The sequence below is a fragment of the Prionailurus bengalensis genome, chromosome D1, assembly GCF_016509475.1.
Source record: "Prionailurus bengalensis isolate Pbe53 chromosome D1, Fcat_Pben_1.1_paternal_pri, whole genome shotgun sequence".
Lineage (NCBI taxonomy): Eukaryota > Metazoa > Chordata > Mammalia > Carnivora > Felidae > Prionailurus > Prionailurus bengalensis.
The window spans coordinates 109,591,803-109,609,948 of record NC_057346.1 but is presented as its reverse complement, the minus strand read 5'-3'; the positions used below and the strand labels follow the sequence as shown (position 1 = coordinate 109,609,948).

At 48.1% G+C, this 18,146-nt stretch overlaps 1 protein-coding gene across 4 annotated transcripts; it reads right to left on the bottom strand.

Annotated features, from left to right (window-relative positions):
• Positions 1 to 862: 862 nt before the first annotated feature.
• Positions 863 to 17,275, bottom strand: SF3B2 (splicing factor 3b subunit 2). 4 transcript variants are annotated; one of them, XM_043582586.1, is made up of 22 exons: positions 16,881 to 17,275; positions 16,655 to 16,701; positions 16,277 to 16,354; positions 15,270 to 15,518; positions 15,003 to 15,053; positions 12,948 to 13,065; positions 12,344 to 12,444; positions 11,940 to 12,036; positions 11,667 to 11,758; positions 11,067 to 11,282; positions 10,780 to 10,917; positions 10,533 to 10,613; positions 10,088 to 10,315; positions 9,156 to 9,305; positions 8,160 to 8,249; positions 7,940 to 8,047; positions 6,585 to 6,692; positions 6,167 to 6,309; positions 5,982 to 6,083; positions 1,708 to 1,807; positions 1,432 to 1,617; positions 863 to 1,109 (listed from the first exon to the last, which is right to left on the bottom strand). In XM_043582586.1, the coding sequence occupies exons 1-22, from the start codon at positions 17,011 to 17,013 to the stop codon at positions 1,038 to 1,040; spliced, it is 2,688 nt and encodes an 895-aa protein (XP_043438521.1). In that variant the 5' UTR covers positions 17,014 to 17,275; the 3' UTR covers positions 863 to 1,037. The 4 variants fall into 4 exon arrangements, with proteins under 4 accessions (XP_043438521.1, XP_043438520.1, XP_043438524.1 ...); XM_043582585.1 differs by having other exon boundaries at positions 16,655 to 16,704; positions 16,881 to 17,064; XM_043582589.1 differs by having other exon boundaries at positions 15,003 to 15,050; positions 16,881 to 17,057.
• Between the last annotated feature and the right edge of the window lie 871 nt (positions 17,276 to 18,146).

The following is an 18,146-nucleotide window of genomic DNA, read 5'->3' as shown; positions in this document are numbered from 1 at the left end:
TGAAGTCTCCTGACATCGACGTCTCAGTTGCTGCACTTCCAGCAAAGCAACGCCAGTAGCACCACAGCAGAACTTCTCTCCCAGCACCCGGCAAATGCCCGTTGGGCCCCTTAAGTCCAACCTAGTCTAGCCTGTTGGGAAGACTTCTGAAGACCAGAAGACTAGAAGCTGGAGAAAGCAAGTTCCCCCTCCCTCCCCCTACCAAACTTAGAGGCTGGGTGGCTGAAACCACCCAGGGATTCACGGGGACTCCAGACAATCTAGATTTGGGGCTGTGTTCCCTCCCAGGTGAGGACTTGGGACTCTTTTGGCCACAGGTCTATTAGGAAGGCCTGACCTGGCCTACTTCCCAAGCCCACTGCACTTCCTCAGCCCAGCCAGGGTGCTAAGCTGGCTATTTTTAGTCCCCAAGGACAAAGTAGTAAGGTCAAACCAGACCTAGAGATACTTGCCCCAGAGCCTTCCTACAAAGGCAGGTAGTGGTGAAACAATTTCAGCATGGCTTTGGAGTTATCACCAGTCTCAACTGCAACATCTGACCCAGGTGCATGCCCCTGGCACTGGGGCAGCCCCGAGGTTGCAGAAAAAGCCAGTGTTTTAGTCCTTTTGCCCCCATTTTTTAGTCCTTTTGCCCGAGGGGATTAAAAGACACCTGGGTGGCTCAGTCAGTTAAGCATCTGACTCTTGGTTTCAGCTCAGGTCGTGACCTCACCGTTCAAGCCCCATGTCAGGCTCCGAGCTGACAGTGCAGAGCCTGCCTGAGAGTTTCTCTCTGCCCCTCCCTCTCTCTTGTTCTCAAAATAAATAAATAAACTTAAAAAAAAAAACAACACATAAAAAAAACGAAGGAGGATCAGAAGTGTTACATATGCATCTCTTTCCTTGGGAAACAGCTTTATTTACAAAACAGATCTAAAATAAGAACATGAAATGACAAGCCCTTGGGAACTGTGGGAGAGCTGGCTCTCGGGGACCATGTGTGAAGCCCAAGCATCCAGACAAAGAGCTGAAAGGAGGGCCAGGTATGCGAGGGGGACCTAAAATTTGAACTCCTTATATTTCTTGCTGCCCCCGCGGCTGTCCTGGGGCTGAGCTTTCCGTTTCTTTTGCTGGAGGAGAGAAAGAGAAACAGGTTACAACAAGTGAAACAACCCACTGATCCCCAAGACAAGGGTGGGCAGCCTGACTCAGCCACACAGATCTGTGGAAAAAAGTGCTAAAACTGGATTCTCAGACTTGGATGAGCTCCCCTCCCTGTGCCTTAGTTTCATCATCCTTAAAGAGGGCAGCCCACCAGAGGATTTCTAAGGTTTCCAGCACCAGGGAAGCTCAGGGCAGCAGACAGAGAGGAGACACCACTCCACTGAAAAAGGAGTCCCTGGTACCTAGTTCCTGGCTCACACCCAGCCGGGTTCCCCTGTGACCTCCTACCTTCTGTTTGGCAGCATGCTCAGCCACCATGTCACTGAAGTCTTCCTTCTCCACCTGTGCCTGCTGCTCCCGCACATGCTCCTCATACTTCTGGGTCATGGCCATGGGATCCAGCTCCAACTCTTCAGGTGCCAGGGCCACTTCCACACCTTGCAGCTCAGGAGCTGGGCCCTTCCGGCTCATAACCTAGAAAAGGGATCAGAGTCTTGTCATCTACAGAGAGGCTTAGAAGACTTAGTTTCCGCCCCCTTTTCCAGCCCCCAAAAGAATACTCACTGTGGACATGTCATAGATATGGGTTGATCCCATCATGGCTCCCCCAACAGTGGCCGTTCTCTTCTCTGGTAACACAGTGAACAGCTGAGGTGTCTCACTTCTGCAGAGGACAATGGGATCAGGCCCAAAAAGGAAGGGATAAAAGGGTTTCCAGAAGAGGAAGCAAAAAGAACATGAGCAGCACCTCCACCCAGCTCCCGGAAGAGATTCCAAGACACCCAGAGGAAAAACAATGCCTAGGCCGCCTCTGCAGGTCATGGAGACCCACAAGAAGAAAGGATTGTGTCAGTGGGGAGAGGGGTGGGATGGCACTGATTCTAGGAAATACAGCCTGGAAGGAAAACAGAGACTGAGTTAAGGGATCCCCTGAACCAAGTTTAGAGATCTGAGTCCAAGATTCCCACACGTGAAGAAGGGCTAAGGGTCAGGCTTGAAGTTTCTGAAAGAACTCTGGTACACAGAAGATGGCAGGAGAGAAGACACTACAAGAGCTCCTGCCCAAAGTTGTACCTGGGGTTCTAACACAGAGAACTTAAACTTCCAGTACTTCCTAGGGTGCAAGAACCATCCAAGCCAGTCTTACCTAATCCTTGTTCCCTATACTCCAACCATAGTACCCTTCTTTCTTTTCTTCCTTGAATATGCAAAGCCTGAGACTTCTGCTTCTGGAGAAGGAGTAACAGGGACCAGATTTACCCTCCCACCTGAAACAACCAAAAAATGGGCAGAACACAAGAAACAAAGGACATGGGGTAACAAAGGGGAGCGACTCATGAGAGACAGGAAACAAATGAGGTATGTCCTTCAGTTGCCCTGTCTACTGCAGTGAGAGAGTCTGCAGGCCATGAAACAAGGAGGGGGAACCCATGTAGAGCCCAGAGGACTTCATGAGTTGAAGGGATGAACCCCAAAGTCCACAAAGGCCTAGGCAGCTAGAGATCACAGGACAGAGTCTTAGGGAAGAGACAGCAAAACAGAGACTTGAGAACTCAAGAGACCTAAAGAGGGCCCTCCTCAAGTACTCAAGGGAGTACTCTGTGTGAGGAAAGTACCAGAGCCAGGGAAAGAACCACCCAACTGAAAAGCAAGACTTGAGATAATCAAACTGTTTCCAAGTACCTTGATGGTGTTCCTGAACAAAGCTGAAGATTTGTAGAAATACAAAAGAGGGGCACCTGGGTGGCTGAGTCAGTTAAGCGTCCGATTTCAGCTCAGGTCATGATCTCACCATTCATGAGTTCGAGCCCCACCTCAGGCTCTATGCTGACAGCTCAGAGCCTGGAGCCTGCTTAGGATTCTGTGTCTCCCCCTTTCTCTGCCCTCCCCCCCTTAAAACATTAAAAAAAATTTTTTTAAGTAAAAAAAAAAAAAAAAAAAAAAGATATAAAAGAACCTGGGCCCAACAAGGTAAATTTCACCAAGTCTGGCCTTCAAACAAAAGTAAACAAGCATGAGCAGCAGCAGAAAACACAATCCTAATGAGAAAAATAATTAATCAATTTAAATCAACCCAGAACCAGCATGTTATTATAACTGCCTGCCATCTGGTTCAAAAATAGACACCCAGAACATATGAAAAGATCCAAATCATACAGCTAGAGATGAAAACGACACTGGATGGGATTACTGTCAGATTAGAACCCACGGAAAAAACTTGAAGAAACAGGAATAGAAATTTTCTAAAATGAAATACAAAGAGAAAAGGGGTATTTTGAAATGAGCAGAGCATTCATGAGCAGGAGGGCAACTTCAAACAGACCTAATACATGTGTAATTGGACTTGCCAAAGGGGAGGAGAAAGCAAAGGGAACAGAAAATATATTTGTAGAAATAATCAGATTTTTTCCAAAATTCATAAAAATGATTAACTCACAAATTCGAGATACTTACCCAACCCCACACAAAGAAACATGAAGAAACTACACCATACCACACAGAATTAAATTGTTCAAAATGGGGAAAGAGAAAATCTTAAAAGCTGCCAGAGATAAAAGGACACATTATATACAGAATAAAGGAAGGAATGGGAATGCAAGCTGGTGCAGCCACTCTGGAAAACAGGATGGAGGTTCCTCAAAACACTAAAAATAGAACTACCCTACGACCCAGCAATGGCACTACGAGGCATTTATCCACGGGACACAGGGGTGCTGTTTCGAAGGGACACATGCACCCCCATGTTTATAGCAGCACTACCAACAATAGCCAAAGTATGGAAAGAGCCCAAATGCCCATCGATGGATGAATGGATAAAGAAGATGTGGGATATATATACGATGGAGTATTGCTCGGCAATCAAAAAGAATGACATCTTGCCATTTGCAACCACGTGGATGGAACTGGAGGGTATTATGCTAAGTGAAATTAGTCAGAGAAAGACAAAAATCATAGGACTTCACTCATATGAGGACTTCATTGTTTCACTATATGCCAAGTAATTTGGATGTAAATTTTTAAAAATTAAAATTAAAAAAAATTCTTAAAAAAAAAGAAGAAAGGAAGGAAAACAGACTTCTCCTCAGAAACAATGCAAGAAAGTCACCACAGCAACATCTTTAAAATACTGAAAGAAATAAAAAAATTTAATAAAACACTGTCAACCTAGAATCCTATACCTGGTCAAAATCTTCCAAAAATCTTTGAGGAGTACCTGGGTGGCTCAGTCAGTTAAGCCTCTGACTTAGGCTCAGATCATGATTTCACGGTTCATGGATATGAGCCCCCACAAAGGGCTCTGTGCTGACAGCTCAGAGCCTGGAGCCTGCTTCAGAATCTGCGTCTCCCTTTCTCTGCCCCTCCCCCTGCTCGCCCTCTGTTCTCTGTCTCTCTCAAAAATAAACATTAAAAAAAAAAATTCTGGGGCGCCTGGGTGGCTCAGTCAGTTAAGCATCCGACTTCGGCTCAAGTCATGATCTCACAGTTCGTGAGTTCAAGCCCCATATCGGGCTCTGTGTTGACAGCACAGAGCCTGGAGCCTGCTTTGGATTCTGTGTCTCCCTCACTCTCCGCCCCTCCTCCACTCAGGCTCTATCTGTCTCTCTCTCAAAAATAAACACTTAAAAAAAAAAAAATCTTTCAAAAGGACAAGTGAAGAAGTTTTGAGACTGCCAACACTTGAAAGAATTCATGACCAGCAGCCACACAAGAAATGCTGAAGGAAGCCTTTGTACACAAAGAAATGAAAGATCACTGAAAATGGCAATTACATAGCTTAATATATGACTAATTATGTAAATCTCTCTAAAAGATAACTTAAAAAAAAGATAACTGACCTTTTAAACGAAAATAACCACAGTGTAGGATTTATACCACGTAACAGTAAAAAGCGTGACAACAGTACAAAGGTTGGGAAGAGAGAAATAGAAGTGTGCGGTTGTTAGGTGCTTGCTACTCTCCAGAAGCGGCATATCACTTGAAGGCAGACTGTGATAAGGATGGATACTATAAACCCTACAGCAACCGCTAAAAATAACAAAACAGAGCTTTACAGTTAGTAAGTCAACAAAAGAGAGAAAATGGAGTCATAAAAAAGGTTCTATTGAGGCGCCAGGGTGGCTCAGTCGGTTAAGCATCCAACTTCAGCTCATGTCATGATCTCGCAGTTCACGAGTTCAAGCCCCATGTCAGGCCCTGTGCTGACAGCTCAGAGCCTGGAGTCTGCTTAAATTCTGTGTCTCCCTCTCTCCCTCCGTCCCTCTCCATTCCCCCTCTCTTGCTCTCAAAAATAAATAAACATTAAAAAAAATGTTTTTAATATTCTATCAATCTAAAACATAGGAAAATGGGAAGATGGAACAAAGAACTGTACGGGCAGAAAAGAAGATTATCTCATGGAAAAGGGACCAACTCACCAAGAAGACTGGACAATCCTACACATTTATGTCCCTAATAAGAAAAGTTCCATGGCAGGACCATGTGAAACCCATGCCTGTCTTAGGCACTTCTGGTTCCTCCTGCCCCAGATCACCCTGTGGCTGGCTCTTTCCTAACATTCAGCTCTCAGCTCAAATACCTCATCGAGGCTTTCCCAAAGACCTCCCCACCCCCCAAATCTCTCTACATCCCACTCCCTAGCTTACGTTGCTACACCTATCTCCACCTGAAATTACCTTGTTCTCTAATGAGCTGCTTACCAAGCGTTTTTCACTGCCTAGAGCAGTGCCTGGTGTTCAATAACTGATTCACAAGGGAAGGAAAGCGGGGGAAAGTCAGCTGGCCAACCCAGAGGCTGAAGGGAAAAGTCCTTCCCTCTCAGCCCTGCCTGGCTCCCTCACCCGTCCATCGCTTCCTCAATCTTCTTCTTCCTCAGCTCGATGAGCTCAGGGGTCTCCATGCCAGCCGGCACTGACGAGAACCCTCCGGGAGTGATGAGGCCACTGTGAAGACAGAAACAAGCTCTGAAGTAAGGAGAAGGCCCGCAATGCCGGACTACTTTAGAGACAGACCCTGCTCTCCCCACCTGTCTGCAGGGGTAATAAAGCCTGTCTCATCTGGTTTATCTTCATCACTTTCTTCCTCTTCCTCTTCTTCCGAAGACTCCTCATCGGATGGCTCCAGCTCCCCCCAAGGGGTCCTATCAATCTCTTCCTCCTCGGTCTTGGTCTGAAAGAGATCATTCATTCATTCAGCAAATGTTTACTATAAGCCTATCATGTGTCAAGCTGTTGCAAACTGAAAGAATATAAAAGTAAACAGACAATAGCCTCCGTGTAAGGAGAGCTCATAGTCTAGTGGAGAGCCTGCAACACATCTCAGGAAATGCATACCCTTTTTCAGACTTTGAAACTTCAGAACACCCAGCTCCTCCCTGATAATGAATCTATAAACCAACTGTCTCTAAACTTCATGACCTCAAGTAAGACAGTCATGGTCTATACCTGAAATTCGGCAGCATTGGTTCCGAACACATCACCGTAGAGTGGTTTCCCAGTCTCGTCTACTGGGGGTTTGCCCCAGCCACCAGCGTGGTACCCAAAGGAACAGCTCTGCGAGACAGGAAATGCAAGTCAGTTCTGCTCCTAAGCTCCAAAACCCTGGAGCTCTGAAGCCCTGGAGAAAAGTCACACTACAAAGAATAGAAACTAGCACTCGGTAACTCTGGAAACTATGATTTCAGAGAAGAATTAAACATCATAAAGCATTATAAAGCAAAAGTAATAAGCAACAAAAATCCAGAGGCAATAGGATGGGAAGATGGGAAGCAGAAAGTAGACTAATAACCTCAGCCTTCAGGGTAGAGCCCATGCTGTCTCCAACTAAAAAAAGTACTTTAAAAAACAGAACTCTAACTTCTTCCTGATTTTTTCCTAACTTTGAAAATTCTCTCTCTCCCTTTTCCCCTCTCCTGGGCTCTCACGTGCTCTCCCTCTTTCTCTCTAAAGATAGATAAACAGAAATTTCTTTAAATGTTCGTTTATTTTTGAGAGAGAGACAGAGCACAAGCAGGGGGGACAGAGACAGATGGAGACACAGAATCTGAAGCAGGCTCCAGGCTCTCAGCTGTCAGCACAGAGCTCGAGGCTCGAGCTGCGGGGCTCGAGCTCACGAACCATGAGATCATAACCTGAGCTGAAGTCGGATGCTTAACCGACTGAGCCAAGGCAGAAGTTTTTATCGGAAGTTTAACAATTCCTTCTTTTCACTTTAATGAGTTTGCTATCTATTAAAATTTTTACGTTTATTTATTTTTGAGAGACAGAGAGAAACAAAGCATGAGCGGGAGAGGGGCAGACACAGAGAGGGAGACACAGAATGCAAAGCAGGCTCTAGGCTCTGAGCTGTCAGCACACAGCCCAATGCAGGGCTCGAACCCACAAACCGTGAGATCATGACCTGAGCCGAACTCGGTGCTTAACCAACTGAGCCACCCAGGCACCCCATTAAAATTGTTTTAATTTAACGCTTCATGTTTAAAAATGAAAACTTAATGCCATTCTTGAGATAAAATTATTTCTATCAATGTATGTATCGGAAACACATTCGCCAAATTTTAAACCTTGACTATTTCTGAGTGATGAAATTATGGGTGATTTATTTTCATCTTTGAACTTGTTAAATCTAATTAACTATTTTCTGATGAGCGTGTCAGATTTTTTGAAAAACAGAAACTATTACCCTTTTTTGGGGGAAGAGAAAAGAGAAAGAGACATGGTGGGATGAGAGAAGGAAAACTACATCATCCTCTAGTTAACAAGCAGGGGCAGCTAAAAATGAAAGAAAGGACAGCATTCACCTCAGGGATGGGGGAGTTCAGCCCAGGAATTTTCAGGTTGGGGTATGACGGGGGTGGTCCATATCGCTGCATGGCAATCAGCCACGGGGGAGGGACCTTGTGGGCATTCTGCAGGAAAAAGAGAACAGGATATCATCTGCCCAACCCTGTCCTTTGTCTCCCCTCTGCCCTAATTCCCACCCTCTTCTTGGCTTCCCCAGTCAAGGTAACTGGCACTCACTGGTCCTACTGGCATCCCCAAGGAAATCCTCAGCTCATCAGACAGATCTCCTGGCTTCTTCTCCTTCAGTCGTGTTTCAAACTCCTTCCCCTGAGAAAAAAAGCAGAGCACGCTGTATTATCAATGCCAGACACACACCGGGAGTTCAATGGCAAGAGGACAAGAGAACAAAGATGAGAAGTCCCAATCCACACCAGATACAAAATCCCACTGAGGGCTGCTTGGTGCCTGTCGATTCTCGGCACTCCTTTCCCTGGCTAACGTAGGAAAAAGAAAGGCCAGGAAGGAGGGGAGAACCAAGATTTCCAGTGCTGACATTAACCCACTAGAAAAACATGGCCAGATTTAGGGCCTGCTTTCTCCTCTGTAAAATGAGGGTACTCGACAAGATCATCTCCAAGATCCTTCCACCTTGAAAATTCCCTAATATCACGGTGACTACTATTTCAAGGATCAGGAAAAAAATAAAAACTTTTCTCCCACCCTCGGTCCTAATTGTTTTATACAAGCATCCACCACTTGGCCCCTCTGTCCCTAACCAATTACCACTTTTTAAAGACATGGTCTGGATCTCTCCTCCCAAAAAACGACCTCATTTTATTTTATTTTATTTTTTAATTTTTTTTAACGTTTATTTATTTTTGAGACAGAGACAGAGCATGAATGGGGGAGGGTCAGAGAGAGAGGGAGACACAGAATCTGAAACAGGCTCCAGGCTCTGAGCCGTCAGCACAGAGCTCGACGCGGGGCTCGAACTCACGGACCGTGAGATCATGACCTGAGCCGAAGTCGGATCCTTAACTGACTGAGCCACCCAGGCGCCCAAAACTACCTCATTTTAAGATTTCAAATTCTACTCCATCCAAGGGGAGTTAATGAACAATTCTAAGGCTGAGGGTAGGAGCCACTGCGCCAGCTTAGAAAGCCTTCCCAACCAAGAGTCACACAGCCATGACCAACGGCCCAGCCTTTGCTCCCCAGCCCCCGCACCCGAACCTCATAGTATAGGTCCCCGTGGATGGTCAGTTTGGGCTTGGTCTGCCACTTGAAGAAAGCATCGTGCAGTTTCTGGTAGTCAATGTCAATCTTCCCCATCTTGGGCCGAACCTTCTCTCGCATTTTGGACTTCATGGTCTTCTGTTCTTCCTGCGGAGAGTGGCAGAAGATAGATCATAAAAGGTATTCACCAAGTTTGACACTTCCAAAGAAATAAAGAAAAACCTCATTTACGTCATTCCACAAGTCACACCAAAATCCTTCCCGTTCAAACCTCTCAAACTTACATAATCCATATTGCGCAAAATCGATGTATCCTATAAAATCATCCTTGGCTACGAATGTCGATAAATATTCTTTTAAGCCATCTGATCAAGAGACTGACCTCATTAGCTGCCTCCGGAGAGAACTGGGTGACCGCAGTCTAACTGGGAGGCAGTTTTCATCGCGTACTTCTGTACCTCCTGAATTTTTTGCAGTACACACAAGTATTAGCTACTCAAGGTAGATAATTTAATTTAATTTAAAAACTTGGATCTAAGAAGTTACACAGCTGCCGTGGATCTCTAGCCACAAAACGTATCAGGCTCACATTGGTAACAGAAAACGGTGGACACAGCCAAAGGCAGCCTGCAGGAAAAGGAGCCACTGTGTGCAGACAGCTCAAAGAGCTGGTAGCGCAGGCAGGGGACGAACGAGGAGACAAGACGGACACCTAGCTCGGAACACTGAGGCAAGCTCTGTCTACCCTTCACGAATTGATGTCTTTCCCTCTCATCCTGTGTCATATGCAGTGCTGACTTCTGGAGAACAGATAATTAGACAGTTAAGAAGTAGACGGGTTTGGGGAACAAGATTCCTGATTTTCAAACAGGCTGATATTAAGGATGTGGATCCTGCAGGGCAAATCTGAGCCCTGCCCCGTCCCTTACCTTCTCCTGCAAGGCCTCCCGCATCTCCTGGATGCCTGTGCGTTTGATGAAGTCTGGCAGCTCGAAGGGAGGCTTCTCAATGCCTCGTTTGCCTTGTAGGTACTTGCGCTTAAAACACCAGTGGCGTGGCACAGGCACAGAATTCCTGGTGGCCTTGAGGTGAACCAAGAGCTTGGGGTCCTGTGCGGTGACATCATGCATCTCCACAACGTCAGGCCGAGCCACGAGCTGGAAACCATAGCAACGTGCCGCTAGAAAAAGCCCCAACCTCTCAAATCTAAAACTTTCTCTTTCTCTTCTTCAAAGGACACATACCTAAGTCACCCAGGCCTCCTTCAAAACCCTCCTCCCTATCCCCCAAAGAAAACCCCTGTGGATTTCTAGGAGCTCCTCATGGGGTCTCCCGGCCAGGCTCCGGGCTCTGCTGGATCATCTAGGGTCTCACCTGCTTGAGTTCAGCCACAGTGAAGCGATTCATTCGGCGCAACTTTTTCTTGGACAACTTGGGGGCCTCGGGCTTCTTCTCCTAGAACAAAACCATCACTTCTTTTGAGCAGGACTATTAGGAGCGAATCACACTGCCCAGCTCACCCCAGAGGGATTCTCCTTTCCAAGAGTTCACCATGGTCCCTCACGGGTTGCATCTCAGCCATCTCAAGTCCCTATCTCCCCGACAGCGGAGGGGACCTCACCTGTTCATCATCACTGCTATCGTCGTCACTGTCCTTGTGCTCCTCCTCAAAGCCCTTCTTCTTAGGGGCTGCAGAGTTCTCCAGTTTGTCAAGTTTTTCTGGCTCCTTCTCTTTCTCCTTCTTCACATCATCAGTGAGCTGAGGAGACAGACACCACGGAAACCCCAGCTGTGTCTCTCCCTAGTTCTTGAACCCAGCGCTGTAAAGATGCCCTCCTTACTGTCTTTCCCCATCCCTGCCCCTTCCCCGCTCAGCTTTGCCCCTTCAGAGTATGCTGCTCTTTGTACCTTGAAAGCTTCAAAAATCCTCTTGAAGAAGATGAAGTTGGGCTCATAAATTTCAGGTTCTTCGGTCACGTACTCAATTTCAACATCAGCTGCCGGGGAGTCAGAGCCACGGGACCGGGTTGATTCTTTCTCTCGGTCCCCAGAGCTCTCAGAGGACGCCCCCCGAACCCGCTGGGGCTTTTTCTTCTTCTTTCGGTTCCGACGTTTCCGATTTTTCTGCCAAAATGAGGAAAACCAACTGGGTCAGAGAATCCAAGTACCATGCCTGCTGCCTAATTTCCTCATCCAATTTCCCCAAAGAGCTAAGAAAAGAGGCCTTGAAGTCAGGCTCCAAAGTTCTGCCCCTCTCAAGCTGTGTGCCTTTCAGTAAATTGCTGCACCTCTCAGAACCTCAGTTTTTGCAGCTATAAAACAAAAGCATGCACAGTACTCTGCACTCCAAAGATTTACGGCAATTAAATGAAAAAAAAAAAATCCCTAAAATGCGTAGGACAGAAACTGGCACAAAATAGCAGCTACTACACATTAGAACTGGTGTTCTAATTTAGTGCCCAAATACTGTCTCCTGACGTTCCTTCCAGACTCAGCTCCATCCCATACCTCTTTCTTGGATACAGACACTGTGTCCTCCTCAGTCTCTGACGCTGACTGGCCCAGGGACGAGCGAGTGTCCGTTTCCATTTCCTCTTCCTCTGTAAGGGAGGAAGGAGGCTATCAGACTCCCCACACTGGTACCCTGCCACTCGCCCGCGGTAACTCCTCTTTACCGAGAGCCAGTTTCTCTCTCAAACCCTCCTTGGGGAAGGGATGGAAGAATGCAGACTCGGCCGCAGCCTCTCTGTCCCTGCAGTCCGTGGGACACAACACACTCACCCTGCTGAGAGTTCATCTCTTCCTGGCGGCTCTCCTTCAGCTGCAGGATCTTTTCCAAAGCCTGGGGGATCTTGGGTCCCACAGAGGGGTCATCCATCTGCAACAGACAACCCAGGCAGAGGGGATGATCCCAGGATTTCCGCCTCTTGTACCAGAAAGGCTGCCAGCCAGGGGACGTCAACAGCAGACAGCAACACTGACTGCGTCAAATCATCCTTCAGCGCCCCTCAGAGTGAACCTCTGCCCCAGAAATGTCTCCCAGGCCCTATTTCCTGCCATATCTTGATATGCTTTAACGAAGCATGGCTTCCTCCTTCACCCTCCCGCCCTCAGAAGTCCTCCCATCTCCCAGAATTCTCCTAAACCACCCTCTCCTGTCCCTAGAAAGATATCACCAATCTCACCTCTCTATTCTCATCTCCAGGGGGTGGCGGGGGACCACGAGGCCGGGGAACTGGGGCCCCCATGGGCAAAACAGTGGGAGTGGGGCCCACCGGAGCAGCAACTGTGAGAAGAAAGAAATGCAAGGTCAAAAGAGACAAAACACCCATTTTAAAAATTACCTTCTTTGGGGCCACCCGAGCAGTTCAGTTGGTTAAGCACCCAACTTTTGATTCGGCTCAGGTCATGATCTCATGGTTCATGAGTTCGGGCCCCACATCGCGCTCTGCGCTGACAGCACAGAGCCTGCTGAGGATTCTCTCTGCCCCTCTCCCACTCATTCAAGTGTGAGCTCTCTCTCAAAAATAAACATTAAAAAAATTATCTTCTTTGCTAAAGGTGTGATAGCCACCCTTAGGGGGAGGGGCTGACAGGGAGCCAGTGAGAGCTTTTGGGGTGCTAGTAATATTTTGGTTCTTGGTCCAGGTGCCGGTTGCATGAGCGGTCAGTTTTAAACAATTCATTGGACCGTACACTCACAATATATGCACTTTACGGGGTACGTACTTACGTGCAAGAGTTTTCGATCGTGTTCCTTTCCCTTCCCTTCCATTTCCAAGGTCTTACCTCGAGGACCCAGAGGAGTGCGAACACCAATCTGACCCATGTCTTGTGGGGGCCGAGGGACTGGGGTGCCCATCTTTGCAATCTCCTGCTGCCGTTCTTGCTCCAGGAGCACAGCTGCCTGCCAGAGACATGGGAGTGAAGACACAGCTTGGAAATCCATCGAACAGACAGCCTCTGGCAAGTGGATTCTTTAAGTCAAGTAACAGGCCCATGGAGAACAATCAGGTACGGCTGAGTTTGGACATCCTCACCACCTGCACCTTTCTAGACTACTGATCCAAACGGAGGAGGCCTCCCCTCCCGTCAGAAAAGGAAACCCCTGGAAATAAAAAAACAAAAACAAACAAACAAACAAAAAAGCCCAGGAAACTCCTGGTTCCTAAAAGAGAACTTAACACTTAGCTTAACACTTAACACTTCTCCTAAGAGAACTTAGATAGCTACACACTATCTTCTATTTTCTAACAATGGTTTTTTTCCCCCAAGAAGTTATTCTTTATTATTTTGAGAAGGAAAAAGAAAGAGCACACACGAGCGCACGCGAGAGTACTAGTGGGGGAGGAGCAGAGAGAGGAAGACAGAGAAGCCCAAGCAGACTCCTTGCTGTCAGTGCACAGCTTAACTCGGGGTTCAACCTCCCAAACTGTGAGTTCATGACCTGAGCTGAAACCAAGAGGTGGACAGTTAACCAACTGAGCCACCCATGTGCCCTAAGGCATTAAGCTATCTTTAAGGAACAATAAATACTTTTCTTATACCTGCTCCTCAAGATCTAGCACAATCTAGGGAAAAAGAGCACTTTGTAAACAATTCCACACTCACTCCTATTAATGCTTATTTTCTAATACTCACAGTAACCCACTGGGAACAACGGATAAAACCCATCTCTGGGACTGAATGTCTTATGTATCATTCCCTAACTTACACCTACCACAGTCTAAATACGAATAAATGGCAAAATTAACCCAAAGTCCTCCCCAAGGTACCAAAAACGACATCACATAGAAGAGAGATTAGCAAACTTTTTTCTGTAATAGGCTAGATAGTAAATATCTTAGGCTATAAGGACTGTTGAAAAGACTACAGTATATTCCTGATTTGTTTCCTTTTTTTTTTTAAATAATCCTTTAAAGATACATAAGCTGGGACACCTGGGTGGTTCAGTCCGTTGAGCACCCACCTTCAGCTCAGGTCACGATCTTACATTTCAAGAGTTCGAGCCCCACATCAGGCTCACTGCTGTCAGCACAGAGCCCCCTGTGGATCCTCCATCCCCCTCTCTGCCCCTGCCCCATTGGCACTCTCAAAAATAAACAAACATAAAAAAAAAAAAAAAATTAAAGACAGATAAGCCATTCTTGGTGGGTGGCTCAGTCGGTTGAGAGTCCAACTCTTGATTTCGGCTCAGGTCATGGTCTCACAGTTTGTGGGATTGAGCCCCGTGTTGGGCTCCGCACTGGCAGCATGGAGCCTGCTTGATATTTTCTCTCTCTCTCTCTCTCTCTCTCTCTGTCTCTGCACCTCCCCACCCACATGCACATGCTCTCTTTCCCTCAAAGTAAATAAATAAACTTTAAAAAAAAAAAAAAAGAGGGGCAAGTGGGTGGCTTAGTCAGTTTGGCCACTGACTCTTGATTTCGGCTCAAGTCATGATCTCAAGTTTCATGAGTTCAAGCCCTGTGTCGGGCTCTGTGCTGACTGAGCAGAGACTGCTTGGGATTCTCGGTCTTTCTCTGTCCCTCCATTAGTCTCTCTCTCTCTCAAAATAAATAAACTTAAAAAAAAATTTTTTTAATAATAAGTAAATAAATAAGTAAATAGAAAGAAAGAAGAGAAAAACCACTCTTAACTCCCAAGCCCTACAAAAACAGATCATAGTCTGTAGTTGATCAACTCCTGGGCTCCAGAAAAGATGGGATTATCTGGGAGATACTAGAACTTAAGGATGAGATGACCTCCACAGAAAATCTGAATGGTGCATCATGTTTTGGACACTAAGCACTAAAGTGACAGCCAGTGGACTGGACCATGGGGCCAAAGGTTGGGGGGCATTACCCGCTTCTGCTGCTCCAACAGCTCATGTTCCTTCAGTGAATGATCTCCCTGCTTAAAAAACAAAACAAGGTTACATCGGCACCACCACCCCACGGGCCACACCGCCACAGCTCTGCTTCCTGGGGTTCTTCCAGGCTAGGGTCTATGTTCTAGTCTTTGGTCCAGACCTGCCCCGAGGAGTTGGCCCCAGGATCCAACTCTCTCTGAGGCTCCATTTCCCCTTTAGGACCCTGAGGAGACCCAGGCCCAAGCTGACCCCTGTCCCACCTGCTTGGCACGCTCCTCTTGCTGCATCAGCAATGCCGCCTGCTGCTGCGCCAGCTTTAGCCGCTCCTCCTCTGACAGAGCCACGGGCTCACCCACCCGGAGAGGAGGCGGGGGTCCCAAGTTTGGTGGGCGAGGTCCAACTGCCATAGGAAAGCCAAGGCCAAGGCCTGGTGGAGGTGGTGGGGGTGGCGGAGGAGGTTGCAGAGGGGGGAGTCCCATGGGTGGTGGCGGCATGGGAATCCCAGAGAGCTGTGGAAAAAAATGTGAACATCAACTAGGAAACATTTCTCTACTGCAGATATTTGCCGGGGATCTACTGTGAGCCAGGTGCTGGGATTCAAAGTCAAATAACAAATAGTTCTTGCGCTTAAAAAGATACTCTATAGCAGTATCGGTGAAACAAGATGCTAACTTTGGGGCACCAACCAACGAAAGCTATAGACTCTCTCCCCAGAAAAACATGAACACAAATTTTGCATACCATTTCAGGAGATTCAAGAACACCTCTAAAGTCCACCTGGGAACTCCTCATCCCACACACAAAAATCAACAAAACCCGTCAGAGCCACTGTCCTAGAGAAAAAGTCACATCCTGGCTCAGAAAGGACATGGAAGTTGAGAAGACTTAACACAGGAGACAGTGTGTCCCAATGACTCACTAAACGTAAAGGATATGAAACCAAATCAGGGAGTGAGCCATAATGTCTCGTTAAATAAAACAAGAACTGTGTCCTGGAAAGGCAAAAAAGAGTTATTTCCAGTAGAAGGAGGATCAAGTGTGGCTTCCAGACTATTTAAGCTGGGATCTTAAAAGACAGACAGACTTTGGAGAAACAGACATTGATTAAGGAAGGAGGCGAGGATCATGACCAACGGAAAACTAAAGAGCTCCCAACTGTCTTTGCATTACCTCTCTGCCCAATCTGTTAGTTGCGTCCGCAATACACTTAATGTAAGAGGGGCTACCTGAACAGAAGGCATCTTATAAAGCAGAACAACCTCCTTACCTGTGCCGACATGGGAGGAGGAGCTGCTTTGTCCCCATCTTCACCTCTCAGAACCGGCCGATTCAGCACGATGCCAGTCTACAAAAGAGAAAGAACTCCAGGTCAGTCCAAGAAGAGCTGTTCCATAAAACGACATTCACTCCCATTCATTCGACGAAATTTAACCAGCGCCTGTCTGACAGAGCTTGGGCTAGGTACTGAAGAGAACTAATATATATACAGAAACGATTACAACTCGTCAGATAATGACAAGAACAGGCAAAAACAGCGAGCCCTTGCTTACTGTGTTTTGGTACGTAAGAAACTAAGACCGAGTCATGACGGATCGCGAAGGCCTCCAGAAACGGCCTAACCCCACGTCCCGCCGCCAACACCTACCTGGCGAGTGTAGGTCTGCAGCCGCTCCACCAGCTCCTCGCGACTCCCTGCTGGGCAAAGCAAAGGATCAATGGGGTAGGTCAGGCCGAGCAGGCCCGCCTGACCCAGTCGAGCCCCAGTGGTCCGCCTCCGCCCCTCCCCACCGCCTCCGGGTCTCCGGGGTAACCAAGCTCCGCTTCTCGCTAGGCCTACGCTGCCCCGTCTTTTGACCTCCCGATCTCCTTACCCTGGATCGGAGCTCCGATCTCTGCCAGTTTGGCCTGAAGCTCCTGGGCAGCCCAAGCGCCATAATGCCCAGGAGGTGGCGGCGGCGGCAGCTGCAACTCTCCTTTGGGAGGCTCGGGATGCTCGGCCGCCATCTTAGCCGCAGGAAGGCGCGCGACCAACCCGGAAGTTCGGGCCAGACCTGGTGCCCACTTCCCGGAAATTCCGGCAGCGTCTTACGTCACGTCCGGGGGAGGGTTGGCAGGCCCCTTCGGATCCCCAGGTCCCCAGGCGGCCTGGCCGCGAAGTCTTCTGGGAGTCGTAGTACTCGGGTCCCGTTTTCTGAGGGTCCGACTCCGGGAGGATGATCAGAGCTGAAGCACGGGGAACACTGGGGCTGGAGCGAGGGCGGGGCTATGGACGAAGATGACCCCGCCCAAAGGCGTGCTATCTGCGTCTGACCCGCCCAAGCGCAGATCAGCCTTCCGGCCCGACTCCGAGCTCAGGCGCGAGAGGCCCGGACGCTTACGTTCCTTAGGGAGTCCTAAAGGACTCATTCCCCGGCGGCCGCCGGGTTGCGGGCGCCAAGCGGGAGGTTGCAGCCGATGCCTGTGATAAAACAGTATCTGATTGTCTGCCCGCCCACCCCCGGCCCACGGAGGGATGAATGGGCTGAAAGAGGATCGGAGCCGGGAAAGAAGCGGGCTGAGCTCCAGCTGCCGACCTGGGGGAAGGGCCACAGTAAAGCCCCTTTTTCCACCTATCAGTTCCGCTCAAATGTCCCCGTTAAGCTTTCTCCAGTTCCGCTCAAATGTCTCCGTTAAGCTTTCTCCCGCTTTCCTTTCCTTCCTTGGAGCTCCCACAACATGTACAAACATCTACCATTTGTTTTAAAGCCTCGCCCCCCTTTTCTCCACCTCCTCCGCAAGAACGTGATCAGGGACTTCGTCTTTTTGCTGTCTCGCAACATCTGGCGTTCAAGAGCTGCATCGTAATGATTGATGGGGGGTGAGGGGGGCCGAAACGGTCTTTGGGCAACAGGATTTGCGTAATTTTTAGTCCCGAAAATGAACTGAGGACTTTCTGTCCCCTCATCCCCACCGGCCTACCAGAGGAGTCGACGCTGCCTCACTTACCCACCCTGCCACCACCAGTGGCCTGTGCGTCTGAGGGAGGAATGTGCAGATGCCCCCTGCCTGTCCAGCTCCCACCTTTCCTTATCCTAATCTGTCAGTCAATTCAGTTTCTGTCCTCACCTCCGCCACTAGCTCTGAAGGTCCCCTTCCCA

Excerpts from the sequence above, each read along its gene's own strand:
- SF3B2 (XM_043582585.1), bottom strand. The coding sequence starts at position 17,013 with ATGGCGGCCGAGCATCCCGAGCCTCCCAAAGGAGAGTTGCAGCTGCCG. Across the intron at positions 13,066-15,002 it reads TGTTGGAGCAGCAGAAGCGG|GCAGCTGTGCTCCTGGAGCA; the intron begins GTAATGCCCCCC and ends TGTCTCTGGCAG. Across the intron at positions 10,316-10,532 it reads CTGTGGCTGAACTCAAGCAG|CTCGTGGCTCGGCCTGACGT; the intron begins GTGAGACCCTAG and ends TATGGTTTCCAG.